The sequence below is a fragment of the Hoplias malabaricus genome, chromosome 5 (assembly GCF_029633855.1).
Source record: "Hoplias malabaricus isolate fHopMal1 chromosome 5, fHopMal1.hap1, whole genome shotgun sequence".
Lineage (NCBI taxonomy): Eukaryota > Metazoa > Chordata > Actinopteri > Characiformes > Erythrinidae > Hoplias > Hoplias malabaricus.
Window position 1 is genome coordinate 13719242 of NC_089804.1, and position 25911 is coordinate 13745152.

A 25911-nucleotide genomic window follows, 5' to 3' on the forward strand; every position below is an offset into this window, starting at 1 on the left:
CGCAGCCGACAGAGATTAGGTATTGCTTTAATGGGAGAAGGGAACACAGTCCTCTGTAAAGTGAATTCAAGTTCATTTTAGAGTAGCAAAGCCAGACTGAGACACACATACTTTGCTTCATTAACACAAACACACACACAAACATTTTCCGAGTGAAGAAACAGTGCTTAATCAGTGAAAACATGGAGGAGCACGACAGATGATAGTTTGTAAACAAACTGAAAAAAAAATGTTGGCTTGAAATTGGGACTCCACTAATTACAGGATCACAGACAGACGCACGGTCATAACACACTGCTATTAATTCACTGTTACACTGCGTTACTCGGCTGACGCTGAGGGGCAAAACCAAACGGGGTTGAAAAAAAGACGGGAAGATAAAATTTTCCTCTCTTAACCACTAATCTCTGGGAAAGAAGCCCAGGTCCAGAGCCAGGAGGGCTGAGGAGAAGGCCTCGAACGCTTGGCCTAAAGAGCGGGGCGTGGGGGGCAATCTGAAACAGTGTCGGCTGCTGTGTTAATAGATTTTCTTTTCTGAGAACCCTACCTCAACAAATTGTAGGCCTCTGTAATAATCCAGGAGCCTGTGAAGCTGAAATGCCTGAACATGTGCGTAAAGCTGGTGTTGCCTGGGTTTCTAATGTCTGAGGGCTGTTCTGAAACAAAAAGACGAGCCCCAAACAAAGAGCATCGATAAAGCGTTTAATCAGCTTTCGAACCGCCCCCTGGTGATTATTTTGTTTTAATTCGGACAGCGTGGGCAGTGTCCCCCCCCCCAATCTGCCCTCCCCCCCACCCCTAGAAAGAAGAGGGATGAAGACTGTGCTTTGTTGCCACTGACAACCATTTCCGGCGATCATCAAAGTTAATGAAACAGAGGCCTGCTCTTTGCCAAGTCATTATTAGCCTGCTGCGCTAACCGCCAGCCCAACCCCCATCAAAGAGGATGCTCCGCTTGGCTGATCCACTGATTAATACAGCGATTACCTGCTGAAGGGGACAGCGCAGGGGTCACACACTGCCCAAGAGTGAATACAGAGATCTGCTCTCATGAAGTTCAGTTCAAAACAACAGCTGAGGAACATTCTGTGCGAAAGCAAACAGCGAACTAATGAGTGACAGGATGGACAAGGAGCATTTGGCGTGAGCTGAACGTACAGACGTCTCCCTCTCTCTCTCTCCCTGTCGGTTCCGCACATCGTGTTTCCATGAGGAATCCAGGACTGATCTCTTTCTGGCAGCTGGCAAAGTCTCAGAACTGGGCTTATGCATATTAATGACCATTTAGATTAGAGAAGACTTATGAATAATTCATGAAGATGTGTGACCGAATTCCAAATGCATATCCAAGACAGAGGGGAAGGCGTTTGAAAGGGAAATGAAATGTGGAAATGCAGCGGATTCATACAGTAGCTTCGCAGTCTGTCATATTCAGCTCCTCGTATTCGAAGCGGTATATATCCTGTTGACTCAGTCACTTAAGGAATCTCTGATTGCTTTATAATGAACGGATCAAATGCCAACAAGCCGTCCAGAGGCAGCCAGCATTGCCCTAAATTGTCTGGACAGTTCGGAGTGTGTCTAGGTCTCTTGTCTAGAAGCCAGGAATGCCTCTAGCATCAACAAACCCTAGCTCCCTCCCTACTCTTTTTCCTTTCTCGCTCTTCCTCCAACTCTAGCTTTTCACATGCACTGTATTTCTTTCTTTCTGTCTGCAAACTCAGGTACTCCCCCCGTCCTCACTCTCCATACCAGGGCGGGTTATTTCCGGGGCAGAAAGGCGGCCAGCCGCTGCTTCTTAATGGGCAGAATGTGTATTTCCTGGGAGCTGACTTTCTTCAATTTGATGGCTCGATTTTTAGGGATTTTTTTAAGTGGGTCATTGGGGTCTCCCCGCTGCTCCCCGGGGGCCCTGGGCAGAGCAGCGTATCCCCCTTGGCTGGCGTCACATTTGATAGAGAAGTTCTTTGTGGAGACTCCTGACAGGCCTTTTAGTTTGCCACAGAAAATGGCGGGCATGGCATCCTTCACGGACACAATGACCTTGGCCGTCTGCGAAGTGCTGACGATTTCAATGTTGCCGCTGCTGGCCAGGGCGGCATCATGGACTGAACTGGTAACTGAAGCACTGCCTCCGTTGTCCATCACCCACTTGTGCTGTCGGCTAAACTCCAAAGATGCTAAACCACTCAGCAGCTTGGAGTCTAGTTTGGGAGTGCAGTCGACCGGCCGCAAGACCCCCAGAGCTAAAGTTCTGTTATTGGCATCCTCCCCGGAGATAGAGGCTCTCTCTTGGTCGTGTGATGGAGAGCCATAGACACTACACGAGGACTGGATACAGGACTTTCTCTCACTGGGTACAGAGAGGTCGAGCGCACTGTCTTGCTGAACCTGTTGGATCTGCAATGAACTGTCACTGTGCTGTGGTTGAGGTTGGGGGACCTTGAGAGACAAGTCCAGCACTTCCCCTTCTGTCACCACAGAGGAGGCTGGGGGGGGCACTGCTTTGTCCTTGTTAGACGTCACCGTAGAAGGGAAGTCGTGAGTGGATGTCTGAGTGCTCTTAGTCAAAGAGCAAGTGGATTTGGGGGGCACAGTCTCGACTTTGGCGTCTCTGCAGGAGACCGGGACAGGAATGGGAATAGGGATTGGCAGAGGCACTGGAAGGGGAATGACGACTGGATAGGGGACCAGCAGGGTGGCTGGAGGCACCAGGGGTACGAGTGGAGAGCTATAGGGATGTGAAAGTGGGGGAGTGGGAAGGAAATTGGAAGAGAAGGGGTCCGTCTGCGACGATGAGGATGATGAATGACAAGTGGGTGAGGTATTTCCTTGGCCTGGAAAGAGGTCCTGCAAGATGGCAGTGAAGTTAGGATTCTGGAGAAGGGTCAGCAGACTGGCGTCCAGTACTGGACCGGCCCCCTTCTGGTCCAAAGCAGGAGGAGGCCCAAGAGCAAGAGAAGGGTTCTGGCACAACACGTTGCTCTGTAGTGAGATGGCGGGGCAGGTGGCCGCCTGCTGGAGCAGCTGCGGGTTCAGGTGTTGTAACACCTGCTGTTCTAAAACTAGAGGAAGGGACAGGGGACCCTGGCTAGTCATCAGGTATGGCGTGGTCCCGGTCTGTCCCACTTGAGATGCTGCTGTGCCCGCTAGAATAGGCAGCACAACTGGACTCTCCCCCAAGCAGATGGGTTGAAGGACTGTGGTTGCCACTTTAAGAGCGACACCTCCAGAAGTTTCTGTGTTTGGGGCCACAACGGGAGTGGCCTGGATTGTCAACAGAGGGGAGAGAGACCTCTTTGTGATGGTGGGGGAGGTGACGTTCCATGTCTCACTTGGGATTATTGGGGTGGTCTCGCTCTCAAGCTTACCAACACCATCATTTCCGCTTATGGAGCTGTTGCAGACCTCCTGAGGGTTTGCCATGTCTCCCGGTATTGTGTCCTTGTACGGTACTGAGTCCTCCATCTCCTCTTTCTAATACGAGCCTCTTCAGGACGTCATACCTCTTTTTCTTATTCCAGCAAACCTTCTGAGGTCCTGTAAATGAAAGGGGGAGAAAATTAGCATTAGCGGTTAGCATTTAAAAAGCTTCTAAAATACTGTCGCTGACACAACAGGAACTACATTACCTCTGAAATGATATAAGACACATATTACATTATTAGCGAAGACATAAATCAGGGAATGTTGAGAATTCCTATAAAAATTAGCAAAACAAACACAATAACCAGAGCGTAATGTATTTCTCTGCCAGAAGTGAAGGAGTGTGCGTCTTTGCTGCAGAGAGCTGTGGAAGTGCGATAATGCCATGGCAGGGAGTTGAATCATAGACAATCATACTGCACACAACAGAGAGGCGAGAGCTCCCAGGGAGAGTCTAAACAGATGAGGAATGCCTCGCTGAGAGGAATGGCTTCAATTGCCTGGGAGGGAAGAGAGAGGGAGGAATTTGATGAAATTAACTTGAAGAGAGCCTCGGTTTATTTGTTTATGAGCCAGCCTCAGTGTGGAGTTTATTACACAAAATGCTGGCAGCACTCTAAACTAAACCTCCCTTTGGCAGGCGCAAAGAAACAGAGACGAGGGGAAGAGGAGTGAATGGGAGAGAGAGAGAGAGAGAGAGAAGGAGGGAGGGAGACATGGCAGAAAAAAGGAGGGGTTCGAAAAGAACAGTGAGAGAGAGAGAGAGAGGGGGAGACACGGAGGGAGTGTGAAATAAAGAACGAGAGGTTAAAGACACAGCGGGTAAGACACACAAACACTGCAGTGTGTCAAATTCCTGGAGCATTAAAAACCTATAAAGCATCCAGTGACTTCTGCACATTGCTGTGTAGATTTTATGTAACAATGTAATCATCAGCAAAAGTAAAAACAAGTATGATTTAAAGAGATGTAAGACTCAAGTATTTACCCTTTTCCACATTTCAGACGATGATGATGATTTAAAACAAACACGCTATAAACTTTTATTAGAAACCCGCCTCCACAGATTTCTGTTTTCTTCATATCGTTATATTTTCTTGGTACGTATTCCTGGTGCTGACAGACTTACTATTTATACAACTGTAGTACATGCATTTACTGCTGTAATAAAACTATGTTCTTTAATATCTATATAGTTTCCTTATGGGCAACATGGTGGCGCAGCAGGTAGTGTCGCAGTCACACAGTTCCAGGGGCCTGGAGATTGTGGGTTCAATTCCCGCTCCCGGTGACTGTCTGTGAGGAGTGTGGTGTGTTCTCTCTGGGTCTGTGTGGGTTTCCTCCGGGTGAATGTCTGTGAGGAGTGTGGTGTGTTCTCCCTGTGTCTGCGTGGGTTTCCTCCGGGTGAATGTCTGTGAGGAGTGTGGTGTGTTCTCCCTGTGTCTGCGTGGGTTTCCTCCGGGTGAATGTCTGTGAGGAGTGTGGTGTGTTTGCTCTGTGTCTGTGTGGGTTTCCTCCGGGTGCTCCGGTTTCCTCCCACAGTCCAAAAACACACGTTGCAGGTGGATTGGCGACTCAAAAGTGTCCGTAGGTGTGAATGTGTGTGTGTGTTGCCCTGTGAAGGACTGGCGCCCCCTCCAGGGTGTGTTCCCACCTTGCGCCCAATGATTCCAGGTAGGCTCTGGACCCACCGAGACCCTGAATTGGATAAGGGTTACAGATAATGAATGAATGAATGAATGAATGAATAGTTTCCTTATTGAAACACAATGTCTTTGACCCAAAGAACTGTAGAGCACTACCATGTGGAGCAGTTCCAAAATGTATGAGAGTAATAGTGGCCAATCCTTAGACTTAGTGACTGAGTGAGTTCCAAGCCAGTTCCACGAGGTTCTTCGCAGCTAAAAATAAAAGCTCCTGAAAGCAGTGTCTACTCTGTTGATAAACAGAAGGAATCTGCTGTCTGGATTAGTGCTGGTCCCACAGTGAGTATCAGAGCCACCTGTGTGTTAAGAAGCCAAGCTTTTACAAGAACAGACAGAAGGAAACTGTGATAAGGGAACGCTAATCTCAGCCTACTCCCTTCTTACCAATTACAACCAGCACAGCGGCCTCACTCTGATCTCACCCTCCTTTCTGCTTCCTATTGTTCTACCTCTATTCGTCTGTTTCTTTCCATCCTTTTTTCTCGCACTGACTGAATATTCCCAGTCACGTATCGCTCGCTCTCTTTCTCTCCGTCTGTCGCTCCTCCCCCACCCCACCCCTTGCTTAAGCCCCCGGTTAGAAAAGGTCAAGCTCAGGACAGTAGCTGCTTAACAGGGAAACATTTCATTACAGCACAGTGACCTCCTTCACTGCTGTACGGCCCTTGAGCTCTGAAGACTGAAAATGACGTTAACCTCAGCTCTGTAGGGTACATTTTCCAGGTTCTGGAACTCACAATGGAAAAAAAGCAAAGGAAAATATGGAGCTCCGACATTAATCATGACAAGTACATGGTCATATATCTGACATAGCTGTGCGCAGGTTGAACACGCAAATTGCCTTAACATTTGCAATGGATAAATCAATTATTTCAGGGCATTTTAGAATTTCCTCAATGTAAAACAGCTCTCCAAAGGTCCACTAAAAACATTCAGGACCTTTCTCCGGCCTCATCCAGGGCGACATTTCTCCGTCAGCAATGATTCCCCACTGAAAACACTTCTACTCAGGACAGCGCTTAAACGGAGTCTGCCAAGCTGGGCCTGCTGAGTTTTAACAGCCGGGTCAAAGAAACCGTTTCTGTGCCTTCGTACGTCTTTTTAACATTTCCAGAATTATAAATCAAAGTCATTACGAAACATTTCCCAAATTCCTAACGGCGCACACCGTGAAACTCAAGAGGTCCGTGTGTTCTAGCAAACAATACAGAGTTTTAAAACTCTCCCCGCATACTTCACTTCAGCTCTTTTCATTCCGCCGGCTGTCTGCTCAGCAGCCTGTCTTTAATTTACCATCAGTCTCGGTCCCGAGGCTGTCCGGCCAAAATCGCAACATGACGTCATCAGGAGCGCGGCCTGAACTGACGCGTTTGTTTAAGGCTTCGTAAAACAAACACATGCTTCAAATGCTACACCGAGCTCGTGAAGCTCACTTTATGAGTGTCAACTCTGGGGAAAAGTGCTGCCAAAAAACTGAGAAAATAAATCATGAAACCTAGAAAATAAGAGAATAAATTATAATCCAGGGTTGGAACGGCAACAAGGGTCGCCAGCGTTCTGAATGATTTATCTCAGATGAAGCTGTAATCCAGCTGGGCTCTCTAGTAAAATTACAGTGGTGGATAGATGGATTCCTTCAAGAATTCTGTGTAGAGCTCACACACAGCATAACATCAGACACCTACTGCTGCCAAATCAACATTAATCTTCACTGTTATGTTCACTTTTACTGCTCGTGTTATCCAGAGTTCTACCAGTTCAACCAACCAACTAAATATTTACTAATTCTTCACTCCCTCTGGTAAATACAACAGTTCTTAATTATGAGTGACCCTTTTTTAATTCAGGATCCTTTTAAAATTAACATTTAATTCAAGAGGTAAACAAAAAATATACAAATTTACTTTTGTTCATAATCTTCAAAATAAACGTCACCTGAAAGGTTTTAAACGGACGCCTCCTGTTCCTCATGCTTCTGTGTGAGAAGGCGTTAAATGAACAATCAGAGCAGACACGGCAGCTCTGACACAGAACGAGAAAATGGAACAACAGATGTAACAATTTAGCAACAATTTTCTGTCCCATCTACAGGCCCTGTTGTCATGCCAACGCCAGGCTAATAAATCCATCTCCGGTGGTGGCTGCTCATGCAGCCATTTTGTGCCCCCCATTGCCTCACTGATGGAGGGAGGATTGGAGCAGGAGCTCAGTAATCAGCCTTTGATCTATCACTACACCACCGCTGAACTTCTCACAGTTCAGACCAGATCTGTGGCAGAAAAATACACAACATTATCAACAATAACACTGAATACAGCACCTTAACACTTTGTGTGAACGGTGAACAGTTTTCTTGGTTAGCAACAATTTCGAACATTAAATTAATCATCATGAGTGACAAAAAATATGAGTGATATTTATATAAGCGTCATAACAAAACCCGGTATCTTCCTTTTATCTTTCATGCTTCATAATTAGAGTGGAGGTGTATTGTGTGGCAAGACGTGACAAAATAAATTGTTGAAAGTGCAAACAATAGACTGTTACAGCTGATTCTCCACATACTTTTGTGGATCAAATATGGGGTGAAGGGGTGTGAATGCTGTCACATTAATCTCTGGCTAGGGGGAGCTGGTTTGTTACACCCAGCAGGCCCTAGTGAGACCACAGCTTTGCCTGGAAATGACACTGAAAATAAAGCAGTGTGACAGGGCGGGGCAAGCGCAGAGGAGTGCAGGCTTGACTCAATGCTAACTCAAACAAGCCAGCAACTGCAGTGATCATACTGACTAATGTTCACTCACTGCACAGTAAACTGTAGGGCATCTCGGTGAAGTCTGAGGGATTACAGCGCTGTTGTTTTTACTGAGACATGGCTGAATGAAAACATGACCAACACCTTTATTGCCTCAAAATAGCTAAAATGGCTAACGCTATAAAGAGCAGACAGAGTAGCTTGCGACGGCGGTTTGACTGCTTATTTAAACTAATTGTGTTGTGAAGATTGCTGGGTGATTTCAATATTCTGTTTACCACATGTTGACTTCACGATTATAAAAAGCCAACCCACAGAATCACAGCATATCAACAGCATTAAACAACATTTATAAACAGAATGCATGTGTTGAGGCGGCACCGTCCACGATCCACATTGCCATAAAGGTTACATCAGCAATAGATTACAGACCCAGTGACTGAGAGATAGATAGATAAATAGATAGATAGAGTCCCGGTGTAGCCTCTCTCCCTGACTGAGTGCATGTATTTACAGTCACTTATTCAATGGGGGTGTCTACTCATGGCCTGGGGTATCAACATGCAGGACATACTATACATACACACAACCTCTTCCTTACAAACCACAAATTCCCAATGAGTTTTAATGACAAGCCTCCAGCACTGAGATGTTCACAGAGAGAGTGTTTTACCAGTGAGTTAATCATTACACAGTGGCTACAGCAGGACTGGACCAGGGTCAGCGAGTCCAGGCTTTGTTGTAGGTTTTTATCTGTGTCAGCTGGCTGGACATCAGTGTAACTGCCCTCTCTGCACAGCACTGAGCTGGTGCACTTCATGCCTCACTGCTCCCCCTCTCCCTGCTCACCATCATGTGAGAAAGGCACTTAACTGTAATGCTCGCTCCAAAGGGAGGACCCCTGGACATGATTAAGATCATACTCGCTCTGAACCTTCATTATCATAACTCAGGCTTCTCCTCACGCCCAATAGATCTCAACATCCTTTCTCGAAATCCTCGTTGCTATGGTTACGTATTGCATATTTCATTCTGGAGGATGAGAGTGATGCTCAAGGCAGAGTAAGTAAATAAGCATGTCGTTATCTAACGGAACAGCCATTTCTAACCAGGATTTTTATTCAGTTACTGCACTCAAACCCATTTGAAATGTGTACAGTTATTATTTTACCTCAGAGCATTACGGACCAATTATTCTAATTACCACAGCACTGCAGGGGTAGTGCGGAAGGTATCGATATTATGGATTGAGCTTCAAGTCTTTTTCAGCGTTACTGTTTTACCTATTACTGTATAATTTTGGAAAACGTACCTAGGATTTTATGGAAAGTAAGTAAGTAAAGTGAATAAATTTTATTTATAAAGCATTTTTAAACAACTTGCGTTGACCAAAGTGTTGTACATTTAAAACATCACATAAAAGACAATACAAACCTAAAAAAATCACAAACCTATGTCTACAGTCTCCACCGTTCATTGCTCAAATGAACAAATAAAAGACCCTTGTATTGTATCCTATAATTCACAGGAAAGTAAGAAGAAAAGGGTAAACTAGCCTTTAAAATATCTACAAATGCATAAAGATGAGTGCATCCAACAGACAGAATTTCATATGAGGCATCATCAAACCAATACCAGGTAATCACCGCCAGTGTATCAACGTTTAATTTCAACTGTCACGCCCTTGTCCTGTCGTGTCTGTTTTCCCCACCGTGTGCTCAGTTAGCACATGGCTCTGTTTGTTACTGTCCATGTCTCCGCCCATGTCCCGCCTTTGTTCCGCCTCCTCGTCAGTTTCTCCTTTGTAATCCCGCCCACTCGTTATCTGTTCCAGGTGTCCCTTGTCTGTGTTGTATATTTAAATTCGTTTGTGTTCCTCTTTCTTTGTTGGACATTCCACATTCACTTGTCTGTTCGTCTTGTCTGTCCCTCAGCCTCCTCTCTATCAAGTTGGTTTGTGTCTCTCTAGTTTGTTTCTCTGGTCTGTGAATGTTTGCTTTCCTGTGCTTTGTGTACTTTTGTGGTTTCTGTCTGTAGTCTATTAGCTCTCTCTGTTCAGGTCTCTGTATAAGCTCTCTTTGTCTAGGTTTGTCTCTTTCTCTATCTGTCTAGTTCCCTCTGTTTAGGTTTAGTCTGTGTCTGTTTCTTTAGTCTAGGTCTCTGTTTAAGTCTTTCTGTCCAAGTCTCCCTGTCTAGGTCTTTCTTTGTCTAAGTATGCTGTTGTGTGATCCAAGTCTGTCTTTGTTTTGTTATCTTTTGTTTAAATAAGTCTGTGTTATTAGCAAGTGCGTCCGCCTCCCGTCAGTCAACCCAGCCCCCGCGTTCCTGACATCAACTGATGTTTTTTTTAAATCAAGTTAATCCAGGAACTGTATCTGGGTTTGGTTATGGCTGAATACACCCTTAGCAGTGGTCCGAAGATAAAAAGCATGTCATTAAATGTAATGGCAACATGATCAATATGAATCATATAATTCATATAAATGGGCCATGAAGTCTTAAGGAGGTAATTGGCCTAATAGCTGCATGGGTAATGTCATTTCTCACTGGCGGCTTGTGTCAGCGTGTCCCTCAACAAAGGCATAGTTTATTTCTGTCCTGGGAGAAATTTCTTTACCAAAATAAAGGGCAGATGATGTAAACAAGTTTCTAATTTAGATATCCATAGGACATTCTGCTGTTTGCCCAGTGTATTCCCTTCAACATGGAACTCTTTTACAGATGATTCTCTCCGTGCACAGCTAGACACAGACCAGGCTCAGGGAAAGTCATCAGGCTAGCATTAGCCTAAGCTATGTGACCTTTCCTTCAACTCAGAGCATTTCTGAACGAGGGGACATTTAAGTTCAGCTGAACATGCTGCTTGCCTTCAGCGATGTCCCCCATGAGAATTATTCCAGAACTGCAGATCCAGCAGACAGGGGCTTGCTCTGAGTACAAGCACCAAGCAGTGACTGAGAGGAAAGTGCTGTCTTTGAGTACTCTGCTTCTACTCGTCTTGACTACGTCTAAATGTATCATCTCCTCAGCTCTGAACACTGTCGTCAGACAGCCTTGAGCATCTCCTCCAGGCTCCAACCCCATCAGCAGGCCAAACCCAGACTGGCGCTGCACACGCAGGGATCTTATCTAGCTGCTGAATGGCCTATTTGTCTGGAGCTCAAGGCCTCAGCAGTAGATCTGCACACAGCTCAGCAAAGCGGAGCCACGGCCTGCAAGGTCTGTCCCTGAGATAAAGAGCGAGGCAAGCACAGAGACACACACTGCTGAAGAAAAAATAAACAATACACTGAAACACACACAGAACCACATGGTTTATGGCTGACATGACCCCAAACTCATTTTTTCAGGTTGTCATAGACATTTCATTGACCAGAAGACTATATATATATATATATATACACACACACGCGTTTGCGCACACGTCATCAAAAGCTCTGTTACTGCTTTAGACAACAATACTGGGTTGGATTTCTAGTGAGGCAGAAATTGAAGGAGGTATTCAATTATGTCAAAATGACAACAGCTTGGACAGACTGCCATACAAAGATGAGGTACAGGCCTACTCAAAGTACTGACTACGCCTTATAAACACAGTACCGAACACACCTTATAAACACATTCATTCATCGTCTGTAACCGCTTATCCAGTCCAGAGTTGCAGTGGGTTCGGAGACTACCCAAAATCCCTGGGCACAAGACAGGAGCACACCCTGGAAGGAGGTGGCACACCGTGGGATCATGGGAGGAAACCAAATTCAGCCCAAATTCCTCACAGTCACCCAGAGCGGGGCTTGAACCCACAGGGTCCCTACCTGCTGCGCCACCGTGCCGGTCCTTGTAAATACAGCACTGACTAAACCTTATAAACACAGTTGCTTGCATATATTAACAGTTAAAGATTATAGCCTCAGCACATTTAGCACAGAGAAACAGAGGGGGCAATGTTTCAGGGTCTCATTGGAAAATGCATCATCATGAAGTCACCTCTTACTCTCCGTGAGCAGAATACTAACTAGTAATGACCTCTGACCTTGCTGACCAAAAATGGAGTCAATATGACCTCAGTTCCCAGCATGACCCTATCACTGCCCTCCCACGTTCAGCTCCTCAACGTTGGAAGATCTACATTCAGAATCCTTCACCCTCATTCAGAAATCTTCCCTAAGTTATCACACATGAGAACACACACACACACACTGACTGCTCATTCAGCTGCTCTGAGATCACACACTGAAGACTCTGATCACGCTTGTCCCCAATGAGGCCTGTGGTGGCGGGGCCGCTTGCTATAAATAAGCTCCAGAGGAGGGAAGCTTTAATTAAATATGAGGTAATGTGATCTCAGATACGACAGAGCAAGAGCAGACAGACCATCCATACACATCCGTTATCATTACCGCTAAACGCTCCTCCAGCTCCGAAACTCGACCCTGCTGTTATGACAACAGGGTCAAAGTGCAACACGAGGGTGGGATTTATACAATGGAATAGATACAGGAAACACTGATAATTAACAACGATTGAGTACATCTCCACAGAAACATAAGACACCGCAACATTTAATCACTGGTCTGGACAGAAATGCAGGGCTTAGTCAAGCATTTACTGAAGATAATATCAAAAGGTTTAGGGAATGTCATCATATGTTCATTTGATGCGTACATGTAGAATCCATTTCGTTTATTTCATTTCCAGTTAAAATGGCCACTGTCTAAATAATATGAGTTTATCAGCACACATTTCAGACAGACCATAGACCTCAACATCACTGTATACGTTTATTAAGATTATTGAGATTTTAAAAATAGAAAAAGCAGCAGAACTAAGACAGAACTTTTCAGTGAAAAGATTTTATTCTGAGTAAATTAGCACACAATGTGAAGGACAGCTGCTGTGTTCATTCATTCATTCATTATCTTTAAGTGCTTATCCAGTTCAGTTATCAAGTCACGGTGGGTCCAGAGCCTACCTGGAATCATTGGGCGCAAGGCGGGAATACACCCTGGAGGGGGCGCCAGTCCTTCACAGGGCAACACACACACACATTCACACCTAAGGACACTTTTGAGTCGTCAATCCATCTACCAACGTGTGTTTGTGGACTGTGGGAGGAAACTGGAGCACCCGGAGGAAACCCACGCAGACACAGAGAGAACACACCACACTCACAGATAGTCACCCGGAGAAAACCCACGCAGACACAGAGAAAACACACCAATTCCTTGCAGACAGTCACCCGGAGGATACCCACGCAGACACAGGGAGAACACACCAATTCCTCACAGACAGTCACCCAGAGCAAGAATCGAACCCACAACCTCCAGGCCCCTGGAGCTGTGTGACTGCGACACCACCTGCTGCTCCACCGTGCCGCCCCCTGCTGTGTTCATGATGTAGTAAATTAAAAATAGACAAAAATAGAGTCTATTTCATAGACTTTTCATAACAGAAGCTTTAAAAAGGAAAACAAATAAAAGAGGAGTTGGACCGGGATTTTTGAAATCAATTTACCTTCAAAATCTACAACTAAAATAAAATATGTCTGAAATTATGTTCCTAAATTAAAGGGATTAAGACGTAGGGTCCCACCACAGTGACAAACGAATGTAGGGTAGTCTCGGTTTTGTAAGAGTAATATTAGACAAACAAATAAGCACATACAGAGCAATCAGAGAGAGGACACCAAAGGCAGACACAATGAAAACACAAATATGAGGCCCATGAAATCATTTTAGTCCCTGGTCTCAGACATCATTATCCTGAGATCCATAAGACTTAACTTTCCATTGTCCACCTTCAGCCAGTCTAACCCACATTCTCTGATACACAACCAGAATCAGAATCAGATCAGACAGCATCTAATCTACGAGAGTTGATTAGACATAACTCAAAAGATCACTCAAAAAGTGAAGGAAATGAAGAGTGAATGTGTGAGGATGGGTGTATAATGGTGACTGATGAAAGCCGAAAAAACAGAAAGTGACTGACATCGCTTGGGGAGTTCAGCCCTGAGCTCAGTGCCCAGGCGGCTTTATGATGGATAACTTTGGCACAGTGTTGGCGCCCATGGCACATTAAAAGCGTGCCAGCTGAGAAGACCAATCCACTTTCCAAACCCCCCTCTACTGTAATAGCTTCCACATTTCACCCCCCTCCTTTCTGAAATGGGCTGTGCACGAACGACGTCACAACAACACAACAGAGGCCAGCAGTCCAGGGTCCGTGTGCGAGTTAAAACGCCTCTGTGACATTTTTGGCTGAGGCCTTTGTTTTGGTTCAGATTTCCTTTATGATGAATCCAGAGAGTGTGCCCTAGCCTTTTTAGCCTTATCACCCTTTAACCGAACACAACGGGCTGTCAGTTAACAGCTCTACAGTAGGCTGCTTTCTTGGATTGTTTTAGCATCTCTTTTGCTCCCAGTCTGTGTCCCACTATCTCTCTCTCTCTCTCTCTCTCTCTCTCTCTCTCTCTCTCTCTCTCTCGTTGTAATCATGCTCCTTTGTAAACACACAGACAATTCACTCTTCTGTATTCCCCCTCACTAAATCACACGCATGAAAATGTCAGCACGGGTGAAGCCTTCATGTTCCTGCGTCACTGAAGCCTGTTTGGTGCTGTACACAAGCAAAGCCCTTCATACGATCTCCACCACAATTCGGCAGTCATCAAAACCACAACGTGCCCTTTGATGTTAACTTGGCATTTTTTTATTATTATTACTATTATGAAAAAATGTAGTCCAAAAATACAAATAAACAGATAAATAAAACCTTTGAAAGCAAGAGTCAGTGAGCCTCAGTGCAATAAAGAAGACAGAGAGGGACTTGAGACCTAAAACGTGATTGAGGAACTATTTAAGTGTTAAAGGGATAGAGCCCACTGTCGCTAAGCCTTTTCCCATTACCACTCTTCACACAGAGAACAAGCATAAAAATATCAAAGGTAGATATAAAAATAAACGAGAGAATAATAGCTGAACTAGATGAAGTTTCTGAGCCTTCATCACCACACCGATCGCTACTGGTAGCACCTGATCCTGTTCAAAGTGGGAAATGACACTGAGGGTCAAGGAGGAAGGTGTTGACTAGGCTGTGGATTATAATTAACGCTGTAAACACCGCCCTTCTGTCAACATCACGTAATAAAGACATAACTGGTTGTGCGCCGACCAAAATAAATACATTTCTAAAATCTTTCTCACTCTGAGGGTTCTCCAGCTGAGAACAGCAGTCCAGTGTTGAACTCTTCAAGAAGACGCCCAGCCGGACGTCACTCGCTACTACAGGCCTCACTTAACCCTGTGACCTCTTGGTCCAGTCGTGAGTGGACGAGTACAGTGAGGTCCTTCTGACTCCTGCAGAAACATTAGCGTAGCTCTAGACTCTGCTTCAAACAACCCGTTATTCCTTCCAAACCTTGCTCATGACATTACTTCAACCGCACAGCTTCCTGTCTTTCAAGCTGTGTCATGAAGCTGGGGGGAATGCATTGATTAGAGCAGGTTAGAGCAGAATCTCTGTATTTTCTCTTACTAATCAGAAACAGGATGCTCCTGCTGCTCAAACACTTCTCCTGATCTGCCCCGTGTCTCTCTCTGAGAGGAGTTCTCTTGGGGTGACACATCATACTCTGTTTTTGCAAAATAATAATAATAATAATAATAATAATAATAAAAACTGATGTTTATCTGAAACTGAGCTAAAGAAATGAACCTAAACATGAACTCTAACGTCTGAGGACCAGCTCAGCTCTGATACCCTGAGCAGCTATTATTATCCAATGCTTCTTTTAATTGTCAAATGCTATTTTGGACAAGGAAGTCGAGGACATTAGGTCTCCTGAGCTAGCAAAGAGCCACGTTAACACTATACAGTTTACCTTTGGGCTTAGTCTCGTGTTAAAGCAGGACATAATGGAAATGGCAGAACTCCTCCATCCATCCAGCCAGGCATCCCTCCTTCAGATGATGTCTTTCACCAGCAAATGGAGCCCATCATGTTTAACCCAGGCCTTTAGACATAATTGCTGGCAGTCCATTAAGAACACATTACACGCTTATGACCGCGCATGGCTGGAGCATTTGGAAGTCGTCGCGTTCCCAAAGCGATTCCCCCCATATCCCGAAGGCTCCTGTTGTGTTGATGCAGCACACACCATTCCCGAGCATCTCTAAACACAAGGGACTCCTCTACGTTAATAAAGCCGCTGCGTGTCTGTGCGGTGGGAACGTTTCTCTTTTACACTCCCCGTCTTTAGCACATGTAAGCAGCAGTCAATCTGACTTCACTGGGCGCAGTGAACGTAAAAGCCTCGTTTACAGATCAATGAGGCGCCTGTGCGCGTGCCGTTAACGGTCGCTTCGGGAAACGCAACCTGTCTTTCAGCCGGACCCTAACCCTCTTAAATCCACGGCGAATGACCAGAGAAGGCACCTGTGAGGCCAACGGATATTAACATGGGATTTTAGCCCCAGGACACAGTGTGGAATGCACAGTTCAGCAGAGGGCTGGCCATTTAAAACAGGCCCGAACCAGAAGAAAAGAGGTTAAGTCGACAGTCGAATTCATTCACGATAAACACACGCTACAAATGTTTCGTTAAAGCCCCGTTCGGCTCCCTCGAACCCCGAGACTGGAAATGTGAGGAAATGACCGTTTACCTGAGGTAATAACACTGTCGTCGTCGAGCAGGAAGAGGGACAGCGAGAGTCACGGAGAGACGTTGTCCTCACCAACGGATTATTTCATGTTTCCGTCGCTTCTGTCGCCTTTGGAGACATTAGGATTTTCTCGCCCCTCTGCGCCGCGTTTCTCCTCTCGGACGTCGACGCTTCGTCGGTCACGCGCGCGTTCTAGAGCGAGGCATTCCAAAACGAAGCGTTCTCAAAGAAAGGGTTCTAGAAGTAAACGTTTCTAGAACGGAGGAAGGTCGCGGGTTTTTTTTTTTAACGTCTTCTTCCCGTCGCCTCTGTGTCTCCTCGGCGCTGACAGACGCTCCGTGTGTGTCTCTCTCCGCCTCAGGAACCGAGGAGAAACGGAGGGATGGAGCCGTGTGACAGCGGAGCTGCGCGCGCACCACTCGCTCTCTCCAGCAGTCTGTCAGGAGAGAGAGAGAGAGAGAGAGAGAGAGAGACACGTTCTGTCTTCACACAAGTACATACATGGCCCCTATTTTCTAATATTTTTTTAATCATGATTGTATTATGGTAACACAAGCCTGCCCATGTGGAAATTGAATTAAATACATACACACACATATATATATATAAAGAATATATGTTTAAAGAAGCACAATGTAAGCTTGGCAAGTTTGGAGAATAGCGGCCTCTTTGGTGGAAATGGGTAATTACCATAATTTGTGGAAGAACAGTATTATGTAACACGTGATGTGCTGCATCACATTTCCCTGAGCATTTTCACACCGAGGGAGTATTCAAACAATATTCACAGGGAAGACTCTGGACTTAAAATTATGGACTTGGCACAAAATTATCGAACATAATTTGTCAAGTATGAAATGATATATATATATATTGCTTTCTTTAGGTTCATATTCAGCAACGTCTTCCTCCTTCCACTTACCAACTTTCAGCACTCCTCGGGTAATCAGTCCAAGCATGTGACATTAATTCACAAACATTTTTATTGGTCTGAACACAGTCAAATCCAGCCTTACAGCTCTGACTGCTGAGTAAATATTTCAGACTTTACAGGGCAACTTTCAGCAGCAGGAGGACATGCTGTAATACAACTTACTTCAAATTTAACAAGCAAATCTTACACAGTGAAGCTGTAACTAAATTTTATTTCAGCCATTAAACTGCATTAAATAATAATAATAATAATAGTAATCATAATAAACAGCTTTATTTATAAAGCGTCTTTCGTGAATCAAGAATGCAGCTCAGTGCTTTACAATAAAATGTTTAAAAAGAGTTAAACCGATAGAAAATACAAAATCCAAAAATAACTAGATTTAAAAGCACAATATTATATTAACTATAACAGACAAAACAGGCCAATCATCAAGGGGAAGAAGAACAGAGAAAATCATATGAATAAAAGAATAGCAAAGTTGTAATTAGAAAGAATGGATAAAAGGGAATATTTAAAAGGACACAGAATGACCAAATACAGTATTAAAATATCTATTTAAAATAATCCAGTAAAAGCTGAAGTGAAGAGGGATCTACGGAGCGTGCTTCTCACAGCGTTTCACTGGACCGAGACAGCCTTTCCACAAGATATAGAATATTTTTTGTAACACGATCTCATAAAATTGCCTCTCTGTAACGAGCAAAACCAGTTAAATACACATCCAGAGAGCGCAGCCCAGTCCTCTCGTCGATCTACTAAGACTCTGGGGTCAATGGTGTCAAAGGCCACACTTAAATCTAACTTAATGAGCACTGAGACCTTGTTTGCAGCAGCAGTGAGTCTAAGATCATTGACTATTGACTTTAAGTAAATTTAAAACCTGACTGGGACTTCTACAAAACACTATTTTCATGTAAAAAGCTGTTAGGTTTTTTTGAACAGTCTTTTCTAGTGTCTTACTCATGAAGGGGGCCTATGATAAAGCCTGGTATTACAGCAGATCTGACAGTACCAGTCCTAATAATTATTATTCTGCTATTTGAAATTAAATGTGATGGATATTGTGCATTGCAAATATGTTAAAACATGTTATAATTGTATAATTATGGGATATTCACTCATTTTGTGGACTGCTGAATTAAAGCATGTAGGAAGAATGAGTTTGGATGCAGGGCTATTGGCTGCTGATCTGAGAGCAGTTCTGTACTAATGTCTATCTGTCCCTCCCTCCCTCCCTCCCTCTCTGTTACTACTGTCGGGGCTCTGGCGGTGGAGGGGTAGGGTGGGGGGGTCCAGGATCAGGTCGTATATTGAGCCTCCTATCAGGCGTGGAGCTTTTTCCCCAGGGAGGCCCTATCGCTACCAGCCAGCCTGGGGCCAGGCCTGCAGCAACTCCACTATTGTTCCACTGGGGGAGAAATGCTGAATGGACCTTAATGACCTACAGGTCTCCAGTGTAACCACCCCACCACCATACACACACACACACACACACACACACATATACATAGTGAGAGAAAGGCACAGAATTATGTTCGACAGCCATTTCCAATACCTTAGAGCATTTTACATCTGATTTATTACGTCTTCGGCAGTCAAGGATTAAGCATTTAGGTTTACAGAGGAAATCAGTGTCTATTTTGTAAGAGAGAGATATCAGAACAGGAAATGGGTTTGTGATACATGATGACGAAAATATTCATGAAGGGAAAAATGAGAGAGAGAGAGCAAGCAAGAGAGAGAGAGAGAGAGAAAGAGAGAGAGAGAGAGTGAGAGAGCGAGAGAGAGAAAGAGAGTGAGAGAGAGCGAGAGAGAGCGAGAGAGCGAGAGAGAGTGAGAGAGAGCGAGAGAGAGAGTGAGAGAGCGAGAGAGAGAGTGAGAGAGCGAGAGAGTGCGAGAGAGAGAGAGAGAGAGAGCGAGAGAGTGAGAGAGAGAGAGTAAGAGAGTGAGAGAGAGAGAGAGAGAGAGAGTGAGAGAGAGCAAGTGAGAAAGAGAGCGAGAGAGAGTGAGAGAGAGAGAGAGCGAGAGAGAGAGTGAGAGAGCGAGAGAGTGAGAGCGAGAGAGAGAGAGAGAGAGCGAGAGAGTGAGAGAGAGAGAGAGAGTGAGAGCGAGAGAGAGAGAGAGCGAGAGTGAGAGAGAGAGCGAGAGAGAGAGAGAGAGAGAAACAGGCTATGAGTGTGCAATTAGAAGATAAAGTGGTAGCCTGAGAAAATGAGCAAAATATGATGGATAATGAGCACACGTTGGAGGGAACAAAGCAAGAGCTACGCGAGAGAGTCGGAGAAAGGCAGATGAAAGAGGAAGGTCCTCCAAATTAGCATGGCTGAATGACAGCATGAAAAAAGAGGGAGTGCAAAAAACAGAGGAGGACAAAGAAAGAGTCAGAGGGGGAAAAAAACCCTGTATCTTCTCCTGTCACAAGCAGACTAACATAAGCTAAAAGGACGCTGTCTTTGAGAAAGAAAACCACCACTGTGAATTTAGGTCACCCCCCTCCCCCAATCCCAGTTTCCATCCCTCCATGATGGAAGGTAGAGAGATGCTCTCCATATGCAGTGCCACTGAAAGGGGCTTGCGTTCAAATTTGAGGTGTTTATTCAGCAGGTGTCTCACGGTGGGCCCTTTTCACTGATGGATCAAGTGGAGGGGGCTGATATATTTCACAGCGACCGAGGAGCTCCAGTGGGTAACTGTTAGTGAGCCCCTATGAGGGAGGAGACTCTGATAAACAGCAAAATGAATATGTAAATAAACACACAGCTCTGTAAACATCAGTTTGGTTCTCAAGGATATCATATCATACATATCTTATACAGGTCCATTTATGACTTTTTTTGTGGGTTTACCATATTATCTTGTCATCAGAAATGGGTTAATGTGAGCTAATATAGGACAGGGTGAAAGTTTGCTGATGTGAAAATAAAGCTAGCAGAAAACCCACAGGCTGCATGTCATGAAAGCTGGATTTTATTAATATATTGTCAAAAGACATGGCTTTTTAAAGGGGTATTAACAGATGTGCCTGTTTTATGATCAGTAGTGCCTGTTTAACTGCCGTGTTGTCAGAACCATCAGCCAGGAATGGGTAAAGTAGCCTAACCCCCTGTTTTTCTGACTGCCAATTTGTTGGTTATAACATCAGGAGACAGGAGATCGATTCGTAGTAAGCTTCAGTCATCTCTGACCAGAAATCCCAGAGAGCATAACTGGCCTCCCTTTGCTCCTATCTGGACAATACAGGCATCTGTTTGCTGACGTAGAAGAATGGGGCAATTAGCGTTGAGCTGTGCTGTGACTTCAATTCAAAAAACCTTAGAAAAGCCTTTGTTTGCCTTCATCCTCCCAGCGTCACAGTATAGTTTGAGTGAAAGAGACAAAGATAGTAAATTAAATTGGCAATAAGCTAAACATGGGGAAAAATAGGGTTAAATTTGATAAAAACATGATGACTAAAGGTAAGATTAGCCAAAGTTGAAAAATCTCATGAGGTACAAGAGAGAGAATAAATGGTCTTGCTCACACTGTGTGAGCAACATGGCCGTCCATCTCCCCTCCATCACTCAGCACGATGCTAGCCAAGGTGGGCATCTGTTAGCTAACATAACAGATACTGGCATTTGGCATTCTCTTCCAAGAATTTTAATCTCCAGTGACACTGCCTTAGACACTGAAAAGAAGATGGCGGCCAACTACAGTCACAGATGTAAGCTGTGGACAGAAAGGAAAGACAAGTTAGCACAAGAGTTAGCATGTTAGCTAGGTTACGTGGCTATGTGTAAATTCATGAGATGTCATTTGTACTCAAAGTTCTGAGAACTCGAATGTGTCTCTATGAGGGTCAGAGGGTTTCAGGTCAAACTGGGCTTGGGATAAGTGGCTGACTGTTTTTAGCAGCACTGTACTTTGTTTGTGTGCCCTGGATTGGAGCCTCCCTGGCCGCTGATAACGCTAGTCAGGAAACAAGCTGACACTACAAAGCCCACTCAGAGAGAATCAAAGTTCACCCAAACATTTCTGTTGTATTTCCACGAGTCAGAGTACTAAAAGAAAAGGAAAGTGATTAAGGCTGCTTTCTTTGCTTCTTTTTCTCTGTTCACAAGCACAAAGCCAGAAACCGGGAATAACAGGCTGGTTTAGTTAGCAAAGCATTCTCAAAAAAACGATCTTTGTGGTAAATGTAATAGACTTACCCCACTCCTGTGTGTGAGTGTTGACTAATTTAAAGCAAATGTGATTTAAAAGAATAAAGTTGCGCTTCTGAATTTAGATTTTGAGCAGCAACATTGATCAGAGTCATGTGCTGAGCTCCCAGTTTACAACCCAATCCCAGATTTCTGTGCAGAACTCACAGTTGATGAGATGTTTTCTTGATTTTCCCTGTTGGAAGTTCAAGTTCTAGTTCTACACAGATATTACACTGATGTCTATTTGTTAATAGTAGGATGAGTGCAGTCCCATTTTATTTTTACTGTCTTTCAACATAACGGACTCTCTTTCAAGGCCTTTTGTTATAAATTTCCTGCATTATGAGCTGTGGTAAAGCAAGGTCCAGTCAAAACTTGATCAGAGCCATAGGAAGCCATATGCCTGAGTCTACACAGGACATTCATATAACTTAAGATCATGACGTTACAGCCTTCGTCACACAAAACCTACAATAATTCTCATTCACAACTCGAATTCATTTGAATCATTAGGTTTTAAAGTGTTCAGTGTTTGTAAATGTAGACATTCATTACATTATTGCAGGGGATCCATCTACTGAATTAAAGTCTCTTAATCTTAAACGGATGAGAACATTAGTTTAAAAAAATCATTTCAACAACCCACGCCCCAAAAACAATCTGAAACGTTTCATTGTTTCACTCTTCTGTGTCCAACCTTTGATTTACCAGTGTCCACTTCTTGCAGAAGACTCCTCATTTAAAGACTTTCAGCTCTTTAAACAAATCTTCTGCAATATTTTCCAAATTTCCAATGTTCAGTCTTAGAAGTTGTTTTTTTTTTTTTGCCATTTTGTCACTGAAGTACTCTCAAACACACTCTGTGACATTTGTTCAGAGATCAATGGCATCTCCTTTTTTCTCTAGATCTTAAGCTCTATTTATTTGCCTGTTTTGTTGGTCTGTGTGTGATTGTTAGGAGTTTCAAATTGTGTATTGCTTTTCTTGGACCAATACTTTGCAATTGATGGCCATTTTAACAGAAAATTATATATGGCTTTATATGGGTGGCTTTTGACTTGTACACTGTACTCTACTTACTACGCAGTGTGTGATATTGCAGACAGATGCAGTATGTCCCTACTGTTTGCGATATTAATCTTACAAATCAGGACTTCCTCTTTTCTACATTAGTACTGCCAAAGCACACATTTTTCGTCATTATTTTCATATGTAATATAAAGGAACAGAAACATAGTAACGGTCCTCTGTTGGGCCTCCTATATTTATATTTATACATGTTTGTTGTTGTGTTTGTAGATATCAGATACCTCAGACCAGACCGAAGCTGTGGTTGAAATAAAAACATATTCACAACATGCGTGTTGTTATTTGAAATCATAGAACGTGCTAATTCGCCATCTAGTGGTAGACCTGGACATTGCAACCCTCCTCTGGTGGCTACTGCTAATTATGGGCCGTGTTTTCATGTTTGTTTGTTTACAGTCTTGAGCTACAGTTACTTTCATTTATATTCCTTATATTTTCAGTTCTCGTGGCGTATTTAAGCTGTGGAACTTGACACCTTACACTCTTTTTAGTGACACAGCATTCCTTTATGATCTGTCTTCCACGTCTTTGAAGAAATATTAAGGTAAGTCAATATAAAGTTAAAGATGTCTTGCATAAATAACACCAGATCAGACACAGTTTCACAGAAAATTATAAATGATCGTTGTTGCCATATGGAGCTGCACTGACTGCTTTAAACCTTTCATGGCTTTATTGTTATATTACCACCTCTTGTTTATATTCCTATTCTCTTCAGTGTAAAAAATGTTTACTGCGAAGGTCATTAGTATTAATATACTCCCATCTCTCTCTCAGGCTGCTACCATATGACATCTAAATTTAAAGTGCCCCAACCACGAGTTACTTCAATTGTACCACCAAATAGTCATTCATTCATTATCTGTAACCCTTATCCAGTTCAGGGTCGCGGGGGGTCCAGAGCCTACCTGGAATCATTGGGTGCAAGGCGGGAATACACCCTGGAGGGGGCGCCAGTCCTTCACAGGGCAACACAGACACACAACTATACTTTTAAGTCGCCAATCCACCTACCAACGTGTGTTTTTGGGCTGTGGGAGGAATACCTGGAGGAAACCTACGCGGACACGGGGAGAACACACCAACTCCTCACAGACAGTCACGCGGAGCGGGACTCGAATCCGCAACTTCCTGGAGCTGTGTGACACTACCTGCTGCACCACCATGCCGCCCTCCACCATATATTCAATTCACAAAATCCAAGGCAACATGGCAACCAAAAGCAAATAAATAAACACACACACGGTCCTACTCCCAAAATTATGTTATTACATAACTTCAAATATTAAAATAACCATAATAATAATAATAATAATAATAAATTTTAAAACAGCCAGAACTATACCAAATATATCAGTCAAAGGCAGATACATGAACACAAATACAGTTTCCCGCCTTTTTTCTTTCACCTGCACGCGGGGAGCTCTGAATATATGGTTGTCATTCTCTAAATGAATGGAACTAGATCAGCTCTCCGTGCTGAAGGGATTTATTGACATTGGGGTTCTGTCCTCATTCAGCAGTAGGTTCATTCTGAGATTAATATAAAGGATTTGTCGTGAAGAGAGACTGAGCAGATCAACAGTGGGGCAGCAAGAGCTGAGGAGGCCCGGAATCTCTGACCGCTGGCCCAAGTCCTCCGTTCAGAGTCGACAGAGAAGGTGTCCGCGATCCTGGCGCCTGTTTGTATAGCGTTTGGTGGAACTGTGTTCGACGACTGTGGTTCTGGGATGTGTTTCTAAGCCCAGTTATTTTCACTACGGAAACCAGGGCCTTGTCCCATGCATATTATGTGCCGTACATGATGAAATTATTATTTTTAAGTTTATATTTTTCGTTGTTTGTCGTATCTCGCGAGCTCAAGAAAATCAAAGATGTGTGAGCAGAAAAAGTGAGCACAGTATAAAACAACAACTTATTGAGCCAGAAACTAAACCAATGTCCCTGTTTAATGCACGGTTTCAGTATGTAGAAGTCTGCATTAGCAAAAAAATAAAAAAAAAATGAATAAAAAATATAAATAAGTGCCTGCGCTAATATTTTTCGTCCAGGGCGGGGAGGGGTTGATTTCACTCTCCTACACACGGTCACCAACTTCGAGTTGAAATGTGCAGAACAGCCTGCAAGGGGAACGTCCGCGCGCGGGGGTCTTGGTTGGACCAGTCGTACTGAGGCATAATTTCTTCACTGACTTGACCCAGATCAACAACTGGGAGACGAGTTAATAAATGTCCATTTACCAACGCAGTAGCTGTACTCGACGTCATATACAATCAGGGACGTAGTATTTTATTTTAAATGAGGAACACTATCATTAAGATGTTAAAAGATTTGTTGTCATTAGTTGCTTTACTCGTAATAATACAGATTTAATTCAGCACACTCTTGTTCTGTGTGGACTAAAACCTCAGCGTTAAAACCGATTACGGCTGGTGTCTTCAGTGAACCATGTTTGCTTGTTTAGAGGTTCTATAATGAAGTACAGGAAGCTAATCTTACTGGTTAATGGAATAAAAATGGTGAAACTATTGTCTCAGGAACTATGACAAAACCTATAGACGTGTTTGTAAACGTTTATATAAAGGCTGTAGATGACACGCACGCTCAGAGACTGAAGAAAATGTTTCCATGGTGACCCCCCAGTGTCAAAATGGAACATACCTATGATAATTATACTGATATTTGTATGATATCTATTTTATAAATCAGTGTGCCCTGATTTACCACATGGTGTTTTATTTTTCACAGCACACATAGAATAAAGCAGATTATGAATGAATGAATTAATTAATTAATTAATGGATGGATGGATGGATGGATGAATGAATGACAGGTTGATTTACTCTTTTGAAACGAACTGTTTAAGTCAGAAAAAAAGTCCCCTCGTGACTCTATACTCTGCATAAACTGAAGGCTTTAATAACCAATCGGTGGCGTCCTCTCTGTATTAGCCAATGAAATGTCATATTTATGAGAAGGCGGTCACAAACACGTCATTTCGAGAGATGAAAATTTGGAAAAGAAGGCAGAAGGACTTTCCAGATTTAAGGGTATTATCAGCGTCTTCTAGCTTCTAGGACGGGGTTTTCCCCTATACCCCAACCTTAAGAAATTTCAACACCGAAGATCCTCGTGAGGACCTCTCTCCTCC

The 25911-nt window shown here is 43.8% G+C and overlaps 1 protein-coding gene across 1 annotated transcript; it reads right to left on the bottom strand.

Annotated features, from left to right (window-relative positions):
• Nucleotides 1-814: 814 nt before the first annotated feature.
• LOC136697568 (retinoic acid-induced protein 2-like) lies at nt 815-16895 on the bottom strand. Its single transcript, XM_066672768.1, has 2 exons — nt 16551-16895; nt 815-3540 (listed from the first exon to the last, which is right to left on the bottom strand). Exon 2 carries the CDS (start codon nt 3466-3468, stop codon nt 1762-1764), a length of 1707 nt encoding a protein of 568 aa, XP_066528865.1. The 5' UTR covers nt 3469-3540; nt 16551-16895; the 3' UTR covers nt 815-1761.
• Nucleotides 16896-25911: the final 9016 nt, after the last annotated feature.

Excerpts from the sequence above, each read along its gene's own strand:
- LOC136697568 (XM_066672768.1), bottom strand. The coding sequence starts at position 3,468 with ATGGAGGACTCAGTACCGTACAAGGACACAATACCGGGAGACATGGCA.